This window comes from Macaca fascicularis, chromosome 3, assembly GCF_037993035.2.
Source record: "Macaca fascicularis isolate 582-1 chromosome 3, T2T-MFA8v1.1".
Classification (NCBI taxonomy): domain Eukaryota; kingdom Metazoa; phylum Chordata; class Mammalia; order Primates; family Cercopithecidae; genus Macaca; species Macaca fascicularis.
The window spans coordinates 101,201,031-101,223,975 of NC_088377.1; the positions used below are offsets into that span (position 1 = coordinate 101,201,031).

General features: G+C 38.7%; 1 protein-coding gene across 17 annotated transcripts in view; it reads left to right on the forward strand.

The window, feature by feature from the left end:
• Positions 1-22,945, forward strand: part of CPVL (carboxypeptidase vitellogenic like) — a 205,306-nt gene that overhangs the window by 121,957 nt on the left and 60,404 nt on the right. For all 17 annotated transcript variants that reach the window (XM_065542167.2, XM_074035303.1, XM_065542165.2 and 14 more), the window contains 4 exons: positions 1,697-1,819; positions 2,213-2,344; positions 7,627-7,725; positions 9,268-9,441. In XM_065542167.2, coding sequence (XP_065398239.1) covers positions 1,697-1,819; positions 2,213-2,344; positions 7,627-7,725; positions 9,268-9,441 — 528 coding nt within the window. The remainder of the gene's footprint in view (positions 1-1,696; positions 1,820-2,212; positions 2,345-7,626; positions 7,726-9,267; positions 9,442-22,945) is intronic.

Sequence of the window (22,945 nt, forward strand, 5' to 3'; positions counted from 1 at the left end):
ATTCTGGCTCTACGACTTAACCTCTCTGAGCCTCAGTGTCCTCATCTGGAAATGGGAGTAATGATATCTTCAGCATATGATTATGGTATGGATAAAATAAGAGCTTTCAGGGGTTCCCAGCCTTTGAACTTACAGACCCCCTGGAGAGCCTTGGAGATTCTGTGAACTCACAGGTATCCACATAGTGTCTCTAGTCTGTTTTGAACATAGATGCATTGCTCTTTTTCAGGTGTCTGTGGATTCATTTTAAGATTCATTCATTCAACAACTATTTATTGAGCACTAACAAATACACGCATCAGTCATAGTGGACTCAAGTAAACAAAACGGACAAATGTCCCTGTATTCACGGATCTTATATTCTAGTATGGGTAGGAGCATAACAGTATATGAGATAAGTAAGTAAAAGTTTGTTGGAGAATGATAAGTATTAAGGAAATAGGAAAGAAAAAATATAGGAAATTGAGAGAATTTGCCATATATATGGATGCCTGTGAGAAGAGCATTCCAGGTGGAGGGAACAGCTAGTCCAAAGGCCTGGCAGGCATGTGCCTGGTATGTGCAAGGAATAGCGTGGAACCCAGTGGGCTGGAGAGGAATGAGCAAGAGGGTAGCAGGGGTTGAGGGTAGAGAATGGAGCAGATCATGCTAGCCCTTATACCTTTGCTTTTGGGAAGATGGGAAGTCATTAAAGGATAAGGGCAAAAGAAGGAGGCCAATGAGGAGGCTACTGCAGTCATCCAGGCCAGAGATGATGTGATGGAGAAGGGGTTGTGGAAGACATTGGACTCTGGACAGATTTTGATAGAATAGGTAGAGCTGACAAGCTTGGCTGATTGACTTTTGTGGAATATGAGAGAAAGAGAGATATAAAGAATGGCACCAAGATTGTTGGCCTGAGCAGCAGAAAAACAGAATTAACATGAATTGAAAGGGAGGCTGCCTCAGGGTTGGGGATTGGGAGCTTTATTTTGAACGTCTGCAGTTTAATATTAGACATACAAGTGGAGATATCAAGAAGGCAACTTTTGATGGAAAGAATGCAAAATGCAAAATTATTTGAAAAATATTGCTGAGTCAATAGTAGCTCTTCCAGCACAGTCTAAAAGTAGAACTATTATCACGTTTGTTGGGGGAAGGATATCTACAAAATATTTTGACCTTGAAAAAGGACCTTGTGCTAGAAAAGGTTGGAAATAGAGATGAGTTTAAGTGAAAATTTTAGTGGCAGTAAATATTATTTTCCTTTCTACTAATGGAACATGTATTCCATTAGTACATGTTGATTTCAAAATTTGCAGCATTATCAGATTTTGAAATCTTAATTTTGAACTTGAGATTTTTTTCCCCTCTAATCTTTGAATAGAGCTTTCTGGTAAGAGACGCCTAACACATGGCAGAATTGTGTTCTCCCAAGTTATTTTATTTTGGAAGGAAATTAGAATGTTCACTATTACATGTTCACTTGTGATTTTTTGAGCATCGAACCTGTGCATGTCATGTGGTGCTATTTGAGACGACAAAAGAATTGGAAGACAGAGGTTTTTGCTATTATGGAATCTGTAATGCGGGGTTAGGAAACAGTATACCTCATGTGGAAAGATTGCTCCTTCATTGTGATTTTAATTAACTTAAGTACATTTAATTTTACTAGCATCCATTTGTGATTGGCCATTTCAACATCTGTCCTTCTCAGTCTTACGCAGGGAAATATGTGCCAGCCATTGCACACCTCATCCATTCCCTCAACCCGGTGAAGGAGGAGAAGATCAACCTGAAAGGAATTGCTATTGGAGATGGATATTCTGATCCTGAATCAGTAGGTGTCTCCTTTTGACTTTCTATTTTGTCTCTTAGGGAGATTAAAAGCCTTTTTTATCAGATGGAAGGCTCCTTTTAGAGGTCTAACTTGATAAGGGAAATACCGGTTGACTTTATGACTTAAATCTCTTAATTTTTACCAAATGTTTCAACGTATCGATGTACTGTGTCAGCTTACATTGGCTGTCAGTGCAAATATACGTGTGTGTGTATTGTGTTGTGTTCTGTTGTGTGTGTTGTGGGGTGTATATGTGTGTGCATGTAATTATCCTACTTGGCTAACCAGCACAAGATTAACAATTACAAAGGATTATTTCACCAAGCAAATGGGCTTCCTTAAGGTCTCTTTTTCTCCCTTTGTGGCATTGATGTGTGTCTTTTTTGTCCTCAGATTATAGGGGGCTATGCGGCATTCCTGTACCAAATTGGCTTGTTGGATGAGAAGCAGAAAAAGTACTTCCAGAAGCAGTGCCACGAATGCATAGAACACATCAGGAAGCAGAACTGGTTTCAGGCCTTTGAAGTGAGTTCTAGGGGCCTTGTGCTGCCCTTGAGCAATTAAAACCAGCTGGGGAGGGGGCGGGTCAGTAGGAACACCTTGGTGCTCAGGCATTTTTTTGTTAAGAAGGTATATCTCTGTTATTCCATTCGAGATCGGGAGGCGAGTTGAGTGGCCTTATAATAAAGAAAAGGACTGTCTGTGTTCCTTTGAATTTACTTTGGCTATATTTTAAGCCTGAGATCATCTTGGAGTGTTTATCTAACTGTGTCTTTCATTAACTGTTTTGATTTCTTTAAATACTGTGGAGGCCCTCAAGGCAGACCCTATCATATGGAAATCAGAAGAAAGGCAACCCAGGAAGTAGAGGCATATGCTTCACCATCTGCTCTAAACCATGTAGAAGAGTTTTATATCCACAAACAGGGTTTCAGCTGGGAGAAATGACCACAGTGTGTAACAAATGACATGTGACACACGTGTCGGGAACAAAGATCATAAAGTGTAGTAATTTGAAACTCTTACAAAGGGGCATTGGTATTTGTGCATATCCTTACACTGCTCACCTAAAATTAAACTTGAGAATAAATAATTATGTTCTTCACTCTTTTCTTTCTCGGTTATTTAAAGTGTAAGAATATACTAAATATTAGGATACAGGAAGTTTTTGTTTTTTTTTTTTTTTGGACAATGCAGACAGAGCTATGTGTAAACAATCTCCCTGAGAGGCTTTTTGCCACATTTACTATAGAGCCATCGTGTTTGACACAGTAGTAAATGAGGCAAGGTCTGAATTTTGAGAGCTTTAATTTGTTTGTTATTAGACACATTCTGTAACAGTATATCTAATGTTGTTATTGTTATTAAAGCAGAAATCTGATATTAAGTCTTAAGAGCACTGCAGATAGCCAGTTCAGATCAAAATAGGAGACATGCAACCTTGGAGAGAAGGTGGAGGATAACACAAAGTTATTTTTCATTTTACAAGTAGGGTATCGGGACACTATCAGAAATCTACCAAGGCAGTGGCCACCCTTGCTGTGAATTCTGATAGCAGCTAGCTGTGCAAATGGTTGGAGCAAAGGGAGTCCTGAGCCATCCTACAGAGCTCCACCAGGCTCTCCTTTCTCTGAGTCAGGACACTAAATGTGGCTGCAAAGTGTGGATTCAGAATTTCTTGTGTAATTGTAAACACAAAGGAAGAGGGATCTCCTGGGGGACATGTAGGATCATGCTTCCACTTGCAATGATATTATTTTCAAGACTTTCTGCTGTGGTAGTCAGAGAGGGGACAAAGGAGTGAAATTTCAGTATTTAGAATTAATATCAAATTTTATGTGGCATGAGACCAATTTGCAAATGAAACATTTGATATGTTTTTAAAGACGCACACAGGGATAAAGCAATATCAAGAGCAAGAGCATTTGGGAGGCTCATATTGAGAATAAAAAGCAGAAAGATGACTGGTACATAATGTAGCAGGCTAAACACCTACAGGATTAGTGAAGCTGTAGAAAAGTTCAGGTATGTTGTGTATTCAGAGATAATGAGAACGTGACCCATGAGGTTAGAATCTATCCCAAACCGGATACATCAGAAACCGGAACCCCAAGCAGGCAAAACCTTTGAAGGCTTGGAATGTCTTTTTGACCATTGGTCCCACATCTTGAGTGATGAATTAAAACAAGACCTTTGCTTTTTCAAGGAAAATAGATAAAATGATACTTAGGACAGTAAACAATTTGTAGTTGAAATGTGTTTCAATGACTGCAAAGGAAGACTCCAACAAATCCTGAAACCCAAGGGAATATAAATGTCAGAATCTCAAGCCTAAAATGATAAAGCCTGTTTGATGCTCTGATCCTTTAAAATGATTTAATGAATCAAAGAGTAGTAACTCAGAGCTGGAGAGTACTCTAGAGATAGGTCATCTATTGTCCCTATGCATTTACATGCACACACAGACACACACACACAGACACACACACAGAGACACACACAGACACACACACACACTTACTGGTGAGGGGAGAGGATGCCGAGCCTCAGAGGATAGCAATGAATTGCCAAAGGATACACAAATGGATTGTGGCAGGCTGAGGACTGGAATTGTTCCCCGCATTTCCACCACAGTATTTCTCCTATGGTAATTTGCAGGCATTCTATAAAAATCCTGGGGTGTCTTAGATATTCTGCAAGATATAAAATGGCTGATCCGCTGTCCAGTATTACCTCCTTTTCCATGATGATTTTCTGAATCACAAAGTTCTTAACTTCACAGGTCCTAACCACCCATGTTATTTTTTGACAACAACTGACTTTTTTTTTTTTTTGAGATGCAGTCTCGCTCTCTTGCCCAGGTTGGAGTGCAGTGGCAAGATCTCTGCTCACTGCAGCCTCCACCTCCTGGGTTCAAGCGATTCTCCTGCCTCAGCCTCCCGAGTAGCTGGGATGACAGGCACTCACCACCATGAACGGCTAATTTTTCTTATTTTTAGTAGAGATGGGGTTTCACCTTGTTGGCTGGGCTGGTCTCAAACTCCTGACCTCAAGTGATCTGCCCACCTCGGTCTTCCAAAGTGCTGGAAGTATAGCTGTGAGCCACCGTAACCAGCCAACAAATGACTTTTAACTCTTTCTAAAAGCAAAGTTATTCTTCAAGGTTGAATTTATATTTTATTTTCCCATTGGTGTTGAAGATTATTTCTAACAATGAATTTCAGAAATGATGTGTGCATTCAGAATGACCCTGGCCTATGGTGCCCCCTCTGGGTGAACAGATTAGAAAAAGCTCCTCTGTGGTGATGCAGTCCTGTGGGTTCAGGACTGGGCAAGCAGATGCCTCCATTGTGTGAGGATAAGAGGTGGCCACTTCTCCAGATGCAGCCCTGAACCAGGCTGTCCAGCTCAGCAAGCAGAACTTTGGCTGGTTCCCTGTCCCTTCGCACCCCTTAGCCACAGGCATCGCCATGGAGCTGCACAACCAGATGTGGGGCCCTGAGCAATGGTAGCATTGGTAGAGAATACTTACTACCACCTCCACCCACACCACCTTCTACGGCGATAACCCTTTTCATTCTTGGCCTCTCTCCCCATGGCAATAGGAACTTGAATAAGTCCTTTCACGTTTGAAAAAGAATATGAATACAGGCCAGGCACGGTGGCTTATATCTGCAATCCCAGCACTTTGGGAGGCCAAGGCGGGTGGATCACAAGGTCAGGAGTTCAAGACCAGCCTGACCAACATGGTGAAACCCCGTCTCTACTAAAAATACAAAAAAAAAAAAAAAATTAGCCGGGCATGGTGGCAGGCGCGTGTAGTCTCAGGTACTCGGGAGGCTGAGGAAGGAGAATTGCTAGAATGTGGAAGGCAGAAGTTGCAGTGAGCTGAGATCTCACCACTGCACGCCAGCCTGGGTGACAGTGCGAGACTCTGTCTCAAAAAAAAGAGAATATGAATACAATAATGAGACTATTTCTCAAACATTGAAACATGGCCAGAAGGAATTGGCAAGTAGGAAGCATTGCAGGCTGACTCCTGGGAGCCAGTGAGTGCGTGGTTGAGTGTACAGGCTCAGGAGTTGTGGCCTGATCATCTCACCTCTGACGTTATTAGTGGGGTATCCTCGGCAAGTTGCTTAAACTCATGTGTCTCAGTTTTCTCACCCATAAAATTAGAATAATAATACCATATCTGATAAGAGACCTAACTTTGTACTTGATAGATTGTTTTTAAGATGTGCTGACTTCATTTCTTAGAATCCTTTCATAAGAACTCCTTACAATGTAATATCATCATCAACAACCCCCATCCATGTCTTCAGCCTCTTGCTTTGCCGGAAACCTGGCTCTCCCCTGATGATGCTGCAGTCCTTGTGGTCCTCTTGAGTGGGGGCTGTTCTCTCTCTTAGTTTCTCTGTATCTCTTGGTTCATAGGTGGAGTAGGTGTCTTCCTTGCTTATCATGTGACTTTCAGATCATGTTCCCTGCCTCCTCCTAAAGCATTGAGCTTTGACTCTCCTGTCCTCAGACAGGGCCTCTGACCACTTCCAATTGTGTCTGTCTACCAACCCCTGGTTACTCTCTCTCATTTGAATAGCTGAGCTCCTTCCTCCCTGTCGCTCTCTCCAGCATTATTCTTGTCATAATTCCCGGTAACTGCAGGATCCACATTGATGATCCTTTTAGGATGTGGTCCTTGGTGCCTCAGCCTTCTGTTTTTCAATGATCATGTTCTCCTCTTCATCTTAGCTGCTGATTCTCATACCCTAAAAAGCTGGCAGCTGATCCACAATCACACATTCAAACATCTTTCTCCAACTACCACCTCCTGTCCTAGCTCTCTTCCGCTAATGTACCAGTCTTACAGCCCTGCAACCTCACTACCTTTCAATCCATTGATCCTCCTGCCTCTCCACTATCTCTAACACCCTGAAGTCTCCATTTCTCTAATTACCTGTCTTCAACCCAGGGTCAGTCATCCCATACATTTCCAAGCCCAAACCTCTTTGGCACTTCTTCCGACTCCTTTGGCTGAACCACAGCCCTGGCTCAATCTCCCCCTCTGCCAGGCTGTGCTTGCCTCCATGCAGCTGACAATCGCTGGAGGAAAGCATGCAACCATGCTGATTGCTCTCCCCCTCAGCTGGTGACTGGGTTTTTTAATGTCAGCCCAAAGATAACTTCTACCAGCTCCAGAAACCTGGAGCTGCACCATATCCTGCGTCTTCTCTCCATGTCATCTGGTGAGCAGTTCGTGATCCATGTTAAGGCACCCTTCCCACAAGGTTTACTTCCATAGGCAAGGCCTTTGAGCTCGCTGTGTCCTCTGCCTGGAACCTTCCTTCCCCTAGATGTCTGCGTGGCTTTATTCCTCTCATCCAACATGTCTTTACTCAAATGTCACCTTCTAAGTGAGATCCTCTGTGACCTCCTCTCCACAGTGTCCCATACACACATGCACACGCATGATACTTCCTACTCCTCTTTAGTTTTCTCCTTACCATTCCCTAACATACTCAAGAGTTTGTCACTGTCTACCACATGATGTAATTTACTTAGAAATGCTTATTGTCCCCCGCCTAGAATGAAAGCTCTATGGGGGAGGACCATTGGTCTGTTTTGTTGATGGCTGTTTCTCCAGTGCCATGGCAGTGTCTAGCACAGAGAATATGCACAATAAGTGGGTGCTGGATGAAACAATAGAGGAATGAAAAAGTTGTTGAATAAAGGAAATGACAAATGTCTGTACATTTTTACCCACGCTGATGTTTTCTTTCTCTCTTTCTCCCTCTCTCCCAACCTAGATACTGGATAAACTACTAGACGGCGACTTAACAAGTGATCCTTCTTACTTCCAGAATGTTACAGGATGTAGTAATTACTATAACTTTTTGCGGTGCACGGTAATGACAACATTTTAAAAACCATAATAATGTTTGCTTAAAACTTTTGGCAAAACCGAACTTCCTTTGATTTGGGAAATATTATAGATGACTTTATACTAGACCAGCATGTCCAAACTGTATTGCGTGATGTGGTCTACTAACCCGTAGGATCTTTTCCTCATCAGTGTTGTATATGTTATAATCTGACCACTGAGAATGTGTGATATTTCAGATAACTCAAAACAACTTCTGATTAACATAATTTCCCCCCAGTAGAGCTTGTTATAGAGGCTTTTTTGTGAAGGACACAGGCTGGGATTGGAGTTCTGGGTCTCAGGTCCCAGAGCTTCAAGTCTGTTTATGAGTCTCTTGAAAATGCCCACATTCTTTGTTCTGTACTTAAGACACTTGGATAATCAAAACTGCCAAAGCCTTAATGAAAATATTTGCTTTGTCTTACTTTTAACTTAAGAGGTTTAATGCATTTAGTATGGCCCTTACTTCAAGCCTTCTAGAATATTTCTCAAAGTATTCAAGTAGTTTGTTTCATAAAAGTAGACCAAAGTTGGTATCTTTTGTGTAGAATTAGTCAAACAGAAGGAGCCAAAGTAGGTGTTTGAATTTGTATAATCTTTGTCTAATGCTTATGACAATGCATTCTGTTTTTTAAATTGCCTGATTTATGAACTAGTTTGTAAATAAAGTATGTTAGTTTCAGTGGAATTCGCCAGTGCTGCAGTTTTGGATTTAGGTTCTACCAAGAGAAAAACATGTGGTAGACAAGACAGAAACAAAATTTGTGATATCTTTTTTTCTTTACAACATAATATATTCATAGTTAGCAAACGTTGTTGATGAAGCACAGAGTTGTCAAACTCAAACTTTAACAGTTTTTTAAATCCTTGTGTAACTGTTTTTTTAAAAAAGCATTTACTCCTTTCTTTCAGTATAATGATTATTACAGAGACTTTATTGCAGTTTTTTTTTTTTAAATGAGCTTCATGGACAACTTTTCTTCTGTCTTGTGTCCTTCATAAAGCATCATCTCTTTTCACATTTGACATCTTTTCCCCTTTATTATAGTTAATCCAATTTTGTGTGTGTGTGGTTTTAATAAACAGCAGACCACAGAAAAGAAATTCTTGGCTTTAAATCCAGCATGCCACCACCCTGGCCCTTGTGATCCATTTGACCTTCTTTCCAAAGAACCACCAACAAGGAGTGAATCGATTTTGATAATCTCACCTCTTTTGTTTTCTCAATCTTTGCCTCTAGAGGGGTTGCTAATGGGAGTCACAGATTGCAAAATATTAGTTTCTGCAAAGGAAAATCCTGTATTTGCTCTAAGAGTATCACGTCATTCAGATTTCCCGTTAGTAAAAAGATTCCACCTAAATTACCTCGAAACCTCTGAGTTAAAATTTCAAGAATGGCGACAAGTTAATAGTCCCATCACATTTGTTCCTGTTGTATATTATGAGACATTCACAGCTTTTCCCAACGTGCTGTTCCTGCCACCAATCACGTTCCCTATGTCTTTCCAATGCCCCCTTCCGCCAGGAACCTGAGGATCAGCTTTACTATGTGAAACTTTTGTCACTCCCAGAGGTGAGACAAGCCATCCACGTGGGAAATCGGACTTTTAATGATGGAACTGTAGTTGAAAAGTACTTGCGAGAAGATACAGTACAGTCAGTTAAGCCATGGTTAACTGAAATCATGAATAATTATAAGGTAAGAGAGCTACTTCAGTTGTTATTTTAGGAACTTTCAGATTACCAAGAGCAGAGGTGATTTGTAATTTGAGTCCTGCCTTTTTTTTTTTTTAAACTTTTATGATGTGTCACTAACATAAATACCAACCCCTTCTTTGTTTGATTTCCAATTCAAAGTTTTATATTGTTCCTTTTAATTTAACCTCTTTTGCCGGTCGTGGTGGCTCATAACTGTAATCCCAGTGCTTTGGGAGCCTGAGGTGGGTGGATCACCTGAGGTCAAGATTTTGAGACCAGCCTGGCCAACAAGGTGAAATCTCCTCTCTACTAAAAAATACAAAAATTAGCTGGGCATGGTGGCGGGTGCCTGTAATCCCAGCTACTTGGGAGGCTGAAGCATGAGAATCACTTGAACCCGGGAGGCAGAGGTTGCAGTGAGCCGAGATTGCACTCCAGCCTGGGCAACAGAGCAAAAACTCAAAAAAATTAAATTAAAATAAAATAAAATAATTTAACCACTTTCCCCTGATCATTCCTTAAAATGAAGTTCCCTTTGTCACATACCATTTCTCATCCTTTCTTGAGAAAGGAAGAGTTGCAGAGCCAAAAAGATGACTGACCGTGTGTAAGAGCCAGATTTCTGTTACGTATTGCTTTGTCACTTTAATCCCAGTGACGTCAGGGATAAATGAAATCAACTGGTTATTCTAAAAATGCATTTTACCTAATGATTGTATTCATTTACTTTACCCAGCCACAGTGTTTTGAGTCTCTCCTTAGGCTGTGAGGTTGAAATGATGAATGAGAAAGGGTCCTTGTTTGGAAGTAGGTCAAGTCAAGCCACTATGCTGTCTGGTTGAAATGCTCTGCCTCTGCTGCTGGAGGTGCCAGTGGAGAGTGAGGTCACAGAAAAGGAGCCCTGGAGGTTCAGGCAAAGAGGCATGGGCCCTAGAACTCCCACTGGGAGGGAGGACACCAAGAGCAAGTGACATGGGGAAAGTCATCCTGTGTATTATTTCTTTCCTCGTACTACACTCTCAGCTCCTCCTCTGGTCCTCCAGTGCTGTTAGCCTTTGCCCGAGGGATCGTCTCTGGGGCAACTCTGAAGGATGCCTGTACTAATGATTGGGGAGACCACCACTGAGTGATCCACTTCCTCCCTATATCCTTTTTTGAATGAACAAAAAACAGGGCAGTCAGCTGCCCATAGGATTTTTGAATGAATTAGAAAAAAGGCATCCTCTCCTCAAGATACTTTATTTCCATCTTTCAGAAATTGTCCTGACTAAGGTTTTACCTTAGTTAAAACCAGACTCTTTACTGCCATTTGCTGGCATGATGAATATTCATTTCTATAATGTCTGTATTAGGAATGGTGTCTCTTATTAATGTTCAGTGCACAATCTGCAATACCATCCAGGGAGTCCCTGGCCAATGCACCCTAACTAGACTGTGGTTTAGAATATGCCAGACCTAGGAGGCCCATTTTCGGGTCCTGCTCCTAGTACAGTGTTGGACACATAACCATTGTTGAAAATAGTCTGAGACCAATGCTATGCCAAGTCTACAAACCCATTATAAACCTGCAAAACTTGATGATATACTTACTTTCTAGGAAAGAAAGGGTTTAACTAGGTCAGGCCAGCATTTCAGCCATCCTTGTGTTTGGTTTACTTGGGTGCAGGTAGTGACCCTTAGTGCTTGCTGCTTCAGGCCTTCTCAGAGCACCTCCAGAAGGTACTGCTGTTTGTCCTTTTCTCTGAGCTCTCGGAATGCATTGTCTTTACCCCCATAGTTGTACATGGCACACTCTAATGTGCAGACTCTCAGTCTGACACCCATACCACCACCAGCCTGGAGCAGATGTCAGGAATGAATGAATGAATGATTAGTGCTGTATCAAAAATATGTCTATAAACCTGTCCATAATCCATTAGGTGCTTATTATCCACAAATTTGTTAAACCAGAGAGAGGTTAGCATTCATGTCTTAAAGATGATGTTCTGTAATGTGATGTTAAGGAATGGAAAGAGTGAGTTTTTTTGAGAGGAGAGCAGATAAGGAAGTTCGGTATGTGTTATTTGCACCCTTGGGAGATATATTTTCTCACTGTACAAACCTTTTTTTTTTTTTTTGAGATGGAGTTCTTGTTGCCCAGCTGTAGTGTAGTGGCGCAACTGGCTCACTGCAACCTCCAACTCCTGAGTTCAAGCAATTCTCCTGCCTCAGCCTCCCGAGTAGCTGGGATTACAGGCATGTGCCACCATGTCCAGTTAATTTTGTATTTTTAGTAGAGACGAGGTTTCTCCATGTTGGTCAGACTGATCTCAAACTTCTGACCTCAGGTGATCCACCTGCCTTGGCTTTCCAAAGTGCTGGGATTACAGGCATGAACCACCACGCCTGGCCTCACTGTACAAATTTAACTAGAATATGATTCCTTTGTCAGCCGTGTGGGGATAGGGTGGAACAAACAGCTTACCTGATGACATAAACTCTCTTTATGTTTTGATTGATAAAGGAGAATATGTTGATTAGCGATGAACCTGCATTTTTATATTTAAACATCTCTGTCTCTCTTGCCCATGTATCCTAAACCTACCACTATAAATTCCAATAAAATCAGAATCCAATATTTTCTAAATTTTTCTTTTGTTTTCTTTTCTTTTCTTTTTTTTGAGACAGAGTTTTACTCTGTTGCTCAGGCTGGAGTGCAGTGGCACGATCTTGGCTCACTGCAAACTTCGCATCCCAGGTTCAAGCGATTCTCCTGCCTCAGCCTCCCCAGTAGCTGGGATTACAGGCACATGGCACCATGCCTGGCTAATTTTTTTTTTTTCGTATTTTTAGTAGAGACGGGGTTTCACCATGTTGCCCAGGCTGGTTTCAAACTCCTGACCTCAAGTGATCCGCCCGCCTCATCCTCCCAAATTGTTGGGATTACAGGCGTGAGCCACCGTGCCCGGCATAAACTTTTCAACTCTGAATTGGTTGCTAGAAAAAGAAGAGTTTATTGGTATAGATAAACCATATTTCCATAATGAAACAGAACAAAATATGCCATCAATCTAATGCAGACCAAAAAGTGGCTGATGCTAAAACAGACAGCATGTTCACTCACGCAGCTGGCAAAGCCCTCAGGATAGTGATTATCTTTGGCTTGTCTGTTAATGATGTTGAACCTCAATGTTCAGAACAGGAATCAGAACAACCTAGGTTGGCTTAAAACATTAGTACCATTAAAGTCATATTTATGTAAGACTCGGTACTAATTTGTCATAGAAAATAGCATGCCGGTTTCTATTCATAGGAAGTAGAGATCTTTTTCGAGCACTGGGTTCATTTTAGCCAGTGAGGAGCATCTCTAATGGTTGAAGGAAGACCTTCCTGGGTTTCTAGAATTATGTTTTCATGTAGTTTTTATATAAAAATTAGCTTCTCTGTAAACTATGTTAGTTTCTATGTAAACTACATGAAAACATAATCCTTTTCTTACAATGATATACAGGAGGTGCATACTCAAATTTTCCTTTCAGTAATTTCAGATGTTTGGATGGTAAATTGAAATATCATATTGGCAGTTTCCAAAATAACTAGAATGAGAAACAATCTGTTGGACTATTTGAATTCTTTGTGACTGAATGAGGTCAAAACATGATCAGGACTTTTAGGAGTTATCTGGTTAATACAGTATGGTGGTTATGAACATGTTCTTTAGTTGCACATCTTGAGTTTGAGTTCTGGTTATGCCACTCACTGGCTATGCTCCTTTGAGACAGGAAACTTAAACTCTCTGCGCTTTGGCTTCCTTGTCTATAAAACAAGAATAAAAACAGTATTTATGTGTGAGTTTCTGTGAGGTTTAAATGAGATTATATATGTAAACACACTTAGAAGAGTGCCTGGTGGTTAGAAGGTGCTTATTTATTTATATATAAGCTATTACCAAAAATGTTCAACAAATTTTTAAAAGCCTTTGAGTTCTTGCTACATTCAAAAGTTATGCAAGAAACCCTGGAAAACAGAAATAAAAAAGAATGGGCAGGCTTCCTGTTTCCAGTCCAGTGTGTAAGGAGCTTAGAAGTCTCCACTCCATTGTAACAACAGTAAAAAGCCAAACAAACTGAAGTACAATCAAGAACTCTTTTTAGATTTGTCGAAACTGAGGTCACAGTAGAGAGAGAGGTGAATATGGGGAGTCACAACTTAACAGGAGCAAACCCGTAAGTAGAACCCTCCATGGAAACAAATGCTGAGGCAGGAAAACCTGAACTGTAATTGGTAAATTACTAGAGGCTCCATAGGGACCTGTCTGAGAGTTTAAAACACCATGGGTGGGGTGAGGACTCAGCCAAAGGTCATTTATAAATGACCTTTTTTATGTTGAGGGACTTTTCTTGTATACGCAAACTGTTGAGAGTTTTTATCAAAAAAGGATGTTGGATTTTGTTGAATACTTCCTGTGTCAATTGAGATGATCATGTGGTTTTGTCTTTCAGTCTGTGATGTGTCACTTTGATTGACTTACCTATGTTAAACCAGTTTGCCTGCTACGGGTAAATCCCACTTGATCATACTGTAGAATCTTTTTGATGTATTGTTGAATTTGATTTGCTAATATTTTATTGATAATTTTTGCATGAATGTCAGAGTTACTGCCTTGCAGTTTTCTTTTTTCTTATGATATCTTTGCCTGGCTTAGGAATCAAGATAATACTTGCCAAAACATCTATGATTAACATACTAAGGATTTTAATGGAAAAAGTAGACAACCTGCAAGAACAGATGGATATTGAAAATAGAGATATGGAAATTATAAGAATCAAAAGGAACTGTTAGAGATCAAAAACACTGTAACAGAGATAAAGAATGTCTTTGGTGGGCTATCAGACTGGACACAGCTCAGCTAAGAGTAGCATGAGGATGCAATAAATAGAAGTTTCCAAAACTGAAAAGTAAAGAGAACCACGACTTAAAAAAGTTTTTTTTGACTAGCCTTAACTGTAGGACAACTACAAAAGATGTAACATACCATAAAGGGAATACCAGAACAAGAAGAAAGAGAAGGAAATGGAAGCAATATTTAAAGCAATAATGATTGCAAACTTTCCCAGATTAATGTAAAACACCAAACCACAGATCCCAGAAGCTCAGAAAACATGGAGCCAGATAAATGTCAAAATCAAATAACCAAGAAAAGGAGGCAAGTCATATGGAAACTTCAAAAAAACAAAGATAAAGAAAAAAAGTCTCAAAAGAAGCCAAAGGGGAGAAAAACCTTACCAATAGAGAAGCAAAGGTAAGAATTACGTCTAGGTTCTCCTCAGAAATCATGCCAACAAGAAGAGAATGGAGTGAAATATTTGAAGTGCTGAGAGAATAAAACCCACCAACTTAGAGTTCTGCACCCTGCAAAAGTATTCCTCAAAAAGTGAAAGAGAAATAAAGACTGTTTCAGACAAACAAAAATTGAGGGAATTTGTTGCTAGTAGACCTGCTTTGTAAGAAATGTTAGAATAAGTTTTCAAAGAGAAGATAAGTGATATAGGTCAGAAACTCACATCTATATAAAGAAAAGAGCATTGGATAATGACTGAATGAAGATGACATGATTATGTAGAAAATCCAAAAGAATCAACAAAAAAATCTCTTGGAATTAATAAGTGATTAATCATAACAAGGTTGCAGGATATAAGGTTAATATATAAAAGTTAATCACTTTCCTATGTACTCCCAATAAACAAGTGAAATTTGAAACTAAAACACAGGACTATTTATATTAGCACCCTTCAAAAATGAAATACTTAGGTATAAATGCAACAAAATATGTGTAAGATCTATATTAGGAAAACTACAAAACTCTGATAAAAGACATTAAGAACAACTAATAGTTGGGGAAATATTTTGTGTTCATGGATAGGAAGACTCAATATTGTCAAGATGTCAGTTCTTCCCAACTTGATCCATGGATTCAATACAATCCCAATAAAAATATCAGTAACATTTTATAGATAAGGATAAATTGTTCTAAAGTTTCTATGGAGAGGCAAAAGACACAGAATAACCAACACAATATTGAACAAGAGGAATAAAGTTGGAAGATTGACATTACCCAACTTCAAGGTTTACCATAAAGCTACAATAATTAAGATATTATTTATTGTAATAATTAAGAATGGCATTGGCAAAAGAATAGGCAAATAGATTGATGAACTAGAATAGAGGGCCTGGAAATATACCCACATAAATATAGTCAAGTGACCTTTGATAAAGGAGCAAAGATAATACAATGTAGCAAAAATAGTCTTTACAACAAATGGCACAGGAACAAATGGATATATCCACATACAAAACAAAATAATGAATCTAGTCACAGATCTTACACCCCTCACAAAAATGTTCTCAGAATGGATTATAGACCTAAAGGTTAAACATAAAACTATAATACTTGTAGACATTAACTTAGGAGAAAATCTAAATGACCTTGGATATGGTGTTGATGTTTCAGATACAATGCTAAAGGAACAATCCATGAAAGAAATAATTGAGAAATTGGACATCATTAAAATTAATAACTTCTGCTTTACAAAAAACAATGTCAAGTAAATGAGAAGATAAGCCACAGACTGGGAGAAAATGTTTGCAGAAGACACATCCAATAATGGACTGTTAACCAAAATATGTTTTTAAAAACCCTTGTAGCTCAACAATAAGAAAATGAACAACCCAATTTAGGAATGGGCAAAAGACCTGGGGACCTCACCAGTGAAAATATACAGATGGTGAGTAAACATATGAAAAGATGTTGACTGGGTGCCAGTGGCTCATGTCTATAATCCCAGCACTCCAGGAGGCCAAGGTGAGAGGATCACCCAGGAATTTGAGACCAGCCTGGACAACATAGAAAGACCCTGTCTCTACAAAATAAAAATAATTAATAAATTAATTAGCTGGATGTGGTGGTATGCACCTGTAGTCATGGCTACCTAAGAGGCTGAGGTGGGTGGATTGCTTGACCCCAGGAGTTCAAGATTGCAGCAAGTCATGACTGCCACCACACTCTAGCCTAGGCAACAGAGACCCTGTCTCAAAAAAAAAAAAAACAAAAGGAAGAAGAAAAGGAAAAGATGTTCAACATCATATGTCATTAGGGTATTACAAATTAAAGTACAAATTAAAGTCATGAGATACCACTTCCAGACCTATTAGAATAGCCAAAATCCAAAATACTGACAACACTAAATGCTTGCAAGGATGTGGAGCAGTAGGAACTCTCATTCTGGTGGGAATGCGCAAAATGATACAGCCACCTTGGAAGACAGTTTGAAAATTTCTTACAAAATTTAATATACTCTTACTATATCATTCAGCAGCCATGCTCTTTCGTATTTACCCAAATGAATTGTAAGCTTTTGTTCACACAAAAATCTGCACAGCGATATTTATAACAGCTTTATTCATAATTGCCTGTTATATACAGTAAGCAGTGGGAAAGAGAAAATTAATTCATATTTCAGCTGGTTTTAATGAAATTGAACAATAGCAAAAAGCAAAGACAATGTTTTAGAAGTCCAGAAAGAAAAGGCAGGCCATCTACAAAAGGTGGACAATCAGACTGACAGACTTGTCAATGACAGCAATGGAAGGCATAACATCTTCATAGTACTAAAATGAGATAATAATCTAGAACTATATTTCAAGTAAAATGGTAGAATAAAAGTATTTTCAGATTTAACAAAAAAATTATTTCAAGTGCATTTAGAATCAACAGATTTTCACTAAAGGAGCTTCTAAAGAATATATTTTTTATATTCTTTATAAAATGAATTATTCCAGAATTATTCCAGGAAGAAAATCTGAGCTATGAGAAGAAATACTAACTATAGAAGAAATCATATTTTATCAATTTTAATTTTCTGGTTTTGATCATTGTACAATGGTTGTGTAAAATGTTAACATTTGTGAAGGCTATGTAAAGGGTATACTATTTATTTAACAGATTTCATTTGTTTTGTTTTGTGACAGGATCTTGCTCTATCACCTAGGCTGGAGTGCAGTGGTGTGGTCATATGTACTGTCTCAAACTCCTAGGCTCAAGCTATCCTCCAGCCTCAGTCCCCCAGGTAGCTGGGACTACAGGCATGTGCTGGCTAATGTTGTTGGTTTTTCTTTTTTCTTTTTCTTTTTCTTTTTTTTTTTTTTTTGTAGAAATAGAGTTTTGTTCTGTTGCCCAGGGTGGTCTCAAACTCCTGGCTTCAAGCAGGCCTCCCACCTCAGCCTTCCAAAGTGCTGGGATTACAGGTGTGAGCCACTGCAACCAGCCTCTGTAACAGATTTACTGAGATATAATTTACATACCACAGAATTCACTCATTTCAAATGTACAAGTTAGTGGTTTTTGCAACTGCAGTTTTCTCTGCAGCCATCACCACTATCTAATTTCTGAACATCTTCATCGTATCTGAAAGAAAAAAGAAAAAAATCCCCTACCCATTAGCAATGATTTCCACTTCCTCTTCCAGCCCCTGGCAGCCACTAATCTACTTTCTGTCTGTATGGATTTGCCTATTTTGTATATTTCATATAAATGAAATTGTGCAGTGTGTGGCCTTTTGTAACTGTTTCTTTCACTTTATATGTTTTCAGGGTTCATACATGTTGTAGCATGTTCATTCTTTTTACTGCTAAATAATATTCCTGTGTATGGTTATACCACATTCTATTCATCCGTTCATTTATTGATGGACATTTGGCATGTTTCCATTTTTTGGTTATTGTGAAAAATGCTGCTATGAATATTCATGTACAGTGTTGGTGTGAATGTGTGTTTTCCATTCTCTTGGGTAGATAGATGCCTAAGAGTGGAATTACTGGGTCATATGTTAAATCTATATTTAACATTTTGAAGAACTGCCAAACTGTTTATTGCAAAGTATCTGGGCCATTCTACAATTCTACCAAAATGGATGAGTTCCGATTTCTCCATATCCTTGTCAGCACTTGTTAGTGTCTGACATTTTGATTCTAGCCATCCTAGTGATTTAAAGTGCTATTTCATTGGGCTTTGATTGGCATTTCCCTAATGATGAACGATGAGCATCTTTCTATGTGCTTTTTATTGTTCATTTTTATGTTTTTTTGGAGAAATGTCTATCCAAATACTTTGCCTGTTAATTGGGTTGCTAATTAATTGGGTTATTTGTTTTTTATTATTGAGGTGTAAGAGTTTTTTGTTTTTGTTTTTGTTTTTGTTTTTGAGATGGAGTCTCGCTCTGTCACCCAGGCTGGAGTGCAGTGGCGTGATCCTGGCTCACTGCAACCTCCGCCTCCCAGGTTCAAACAGTTCTCCTGCCTCAGCCTCCTGAGTAGCTGGGATTACAAGTGCATGTTACCACGCCTGGCTAATTTTTTGTATTTTTCGTAGAGACGGGGTTTCACCATGTGAGCCAGGACGGTCTGAATGTCCTGACCTCATGATCCGCCCGCCTCAGCCTCCCAAAGTGCTGGAATTACAGGCATGAGCCACCTCACCCAACCTGAGAGTTCTTTATATATTCTGAATACAAGTCCCTTATCAGATATTATTTTTTTCCTATTCTCTCGGTTGTCTTTTTATTTTCTTGATGTTGCTCATCAAAGTCCAAAAGTTTTAATTTTGATAAAATCCAATTTGTGTTTTATTTCAACACTTATGCTTTTGGTTTTTTTTTTTTTTTTTTTGAACTGAATCTTAATTTTATTTCATTTTAGTCAAGTTAAAAATAGGTTTAAAAACTAATACTTACGTTGGTTATTGGAAAACATCCAAGCATTCACAATTTAGGTGTGTGAATCAACTTTTTTTTTCTGTCTCTATTTTATAAAACTTTTTTTTCTCCAAAGGTTATTGGGGTACAGGTAGTATTTGGTTACATGAGTAAGTTCTTTAGTGGTGATTTGTGAGATTTTGGTGCACCCATCACCCGAACAGTATACAACACACCCTATTTGTAGTCTTTTATCCCTTTCCGCCCTCCCACCCTTCCCCCAAAGCCCCCAAAGTCCATTATATCATTCTTATGCCTTTGTGTCCTCATAGTTCCCACATATCAGTGAGAACATATGAGTCTGGTTTTCCATTCCTGAGTTACTTCACTTAATAGTCTCCAATCTCATCCAGGTCGCTGCAAATGCCATTAATTCATTCCTTTTTATGGTTGAGTAGTATTCCATTTTGTGTGTATATATATACACCACAGTTTCTTTATCCACTTGTTGGTTGATGGGCATTTGGGTTGCTTTTGGTTCCACGATTTTGCAATTGCGAGTTGTGCTGCTATAAACCTGTGTGCAAGTGTCTTTTTCATATAATGACTTCTTTTCCTCTGGGCCGATACCCAGTAGTGGGATTGCTGGATCACATGGTAGTTCTTTTAGTTCTTTAAGACACCTCCACACTGTTTTCCATAGTGACTGTACTAGTTTACATTCCCACCAGCAGTGTAGGAGTGTTCCTTGATCACTGCATCCATGCTAACGTCTACTATTTTTTGATTTTTTGATTATGGCCATCCTTGCAGGAGTGAGGTGGTATTGCATGGTGGTTTTAATTTGCATTTCCCTAATCATTAGTGATGTTGAGCGTTTTTTTCATGTTTGTTGGCCATTTGTATATGTTCTTTTGAGAATTGTCTATTCATGTCTTTAGCCCACTTTTTGATGGGATTTTTTTCTTACTGATTTATTTGAGTTTGTTGTAGATTCTGGATATTAGTCCTTTGTCAGACGTACAGATTGTGAAGATTTTCTCCCACTCTATGGGTTGTCTGTTTACTCTCTGGACTGTTCCTTTTGCCGTGCAAAAGCTCGTTTGTTCAATTAAGTCCCAGCTATTAATCTTTGTTTTTATTGCATTTGCTTTTGGGTTCTTGGTCATTAAATCCTTGCCTAAGCCAATGTCTAGAAGAGTTTTTCCAATGTTATCTTCTAGAATTTTTATAGTTTCAGGTCTTAGATTTAAGTCCTTAATCAATCTTGTGTTGATTTTTACATAAGATGAGAGATGAGGATCCAGTTTCATTCTCCTACATGTGGCTAGCCAATTATCCCAGCACCATTTGTTGAAAAGGGTGTCCTTTCCCCACTTTGTTTTCATTTGCTTTGTCGAAGATCAGTTGGCTGTAAGTATTTGGGTTTATTTCTGGGTTCTCTATTCTGTTCCATCAGTCTGTGTGCCTATTTTTATACCAGTACCACACTGTTTCGGTGACTGTGGCCTTATAGTATGGTTTGAAATCAGGTAGTGTGGTGCCTCCAAATTTGTTCTTTTTGCTTAGTCTCGCTTTGGCTATGTGGGCTCTTTGTTGTTGTTGTTGTTCCATATGAATTTTAGAATTGGCTTTTTGAATTCTGTGAAGAATGATGGTGGTATTTTGATGGGGATTGCATTTAATTTGTAGATTGTTTTTGGCAATATGGTCATTTTCACAATATTGATTCTACCCATCCATGAGTATGGGATGTGTTTCTATTTGTCTTGTCTATTTGTATTGTCTATCATTTCTTTCAGCAGTGTTTTGTAGTTTTCCTTAACATTTTGAAGAACTGCCAAACTTTATTGCAAAGTATCTGGGCCATTTTACAATTCCACCAAAATAGATGAGTTCCAATTTCTCCAGGTCTTTTGCCTCCTTGGTTAGCTATGTTCCTAGTATTTTATTTTATTTTATTTTATTTTATTTTATTTTATTTATTTATTTTTTTTTATTATTTTATTTTATTTTTGCAGCTATTGTAAAAGGAGTTGAGTTCTTTATTTGATTCTCTGCTTGGTCACTGTGTATAGAAGAGCTACTGATTTGTGTACTTTAATCTTGTATCCATAAACTTTGTTGTTCTAGGAGCTTTCTGGAGGGATCTTTAGGGTGTTCGAGGTAAACAATCATATCAGCAAACAATGACAGTTTGACTTCCTCTTTACCGATTTGGATGCCCTTTATTTCTTTCTCTTGTCTGATTGGACTGGCTAGGACTTTTAGTACTATGTTGAAAAGGAGTAGTGAGAATGGGCATCCTTGTCTTGTTCCAGTTCTCAGAGGGAATGTTTTCAACTTTTCCCTATTCAGTATTATGTTGGCTGTCAGCTTTTATTACACTGAGGTATGTCCCTTGTATGCTGATTTTGCTGAGAGTTTTAATCATAAAGGGATGTTGGATTTGTTGAATACTTTTTCTGCATCTGTTGAGATGATCATGTGATTTTTGTTTTTAATTCTGTTTATGTGGTGTATCACATTTATTGATTTGTGTATGTTAAACCATCCCTGTATCCCTGGTATGAAACCCACTTGATCATGATGGATTTTCTTTTTGATATGTTATAGGATTCAGTTAGCTAGTATTTTGTTAAGGATTTTAGCATCTGTGTTCATCAGGGATATCAGTCTGTAGTTTTCTTTTCTGGTTATGTCCTTTCCTGGTTTTTGTATTAGGGTGTTGCTGGTTTCCTTGAATGAATTAGAGAGGGTTCCCTCTTTATCTCGTGGAATAGTATCAAAAGGATTGGCATCAATTCTTCTTTGAGTGTCTGGCAGAATTCTGTGTAAATCTATCTGGTTCTGAACTTTTTTTGTTGGTAATTCTTTAATTACCATTTTAATCTCGCTGCTTGTTATTGGTCTGTTCAGGGTATCTAATTCTTCCTGATTTAAGCTAGGAGGGTTGTATTTTTCCAGGATTTTATCCATCTCTTCTAGGTTTTCTATTTTATGTGTGTAAAGGTGTTCATAGTAGCCTCAAATGATCTTTTATATTTCAGTGGTGTTGGTTGTAATATCTCCAATTTTGTTTCTTAATGAGGTTATTTGGATTTTCTCTCTTCTTTTCTTGGTTAATCTCGCTAATGGCTTATCAATTTTATTTATCTTTTCAAAGAACCAGCTCTTTGTTTCATTTATCTTTTGCATTTTTTTCTTGTTTTGATTTCATTGATTTCTGCTCTTATCTTGGTTATTTCCTTTCTTCTGCTGGGTTTGGGTTTGGTTTGTTCTTGTTTCTCTAGTTCCTTAAGGTTTGACCTTAGGATATCAGTTTGTGCTCTTTCAGTCTTTCTGATGTAGGTGTTTAGGGCTATGAACTTTCCTCTTAGCACTGCCTTTGCTGTATCCCAGAGGTTTTGATAGGTTGTGTCATTATTGTCATTCAGCTTGAATAATTTTTAAATTTCCATCTTGATTTCATTTTTGACCCAATGATCATTCAGGAGCAGGTTATTTAATTTCCATGTATTCGCATGGTTTCGAAGGTTCCTTTTGGAGTTGATTTCCAGTTTTATTCCACTGTGGTCTGAGAGAGTACTTGATATAATTTCAATTTTCTTAAATTTATTGAAGCTCATTTTGTGGCCTGTCATTTGGTCTATCTTGGAGAAAGTTCCATGTGCTGTTAAATAAAATGTGTATTCTTTGGTTGTTGGACGAAATGTTCTGTATATATCTGTTAAGTCCCTTTGTTCCAAGGTATAGTTTAAATCCAACGTTTCTTTG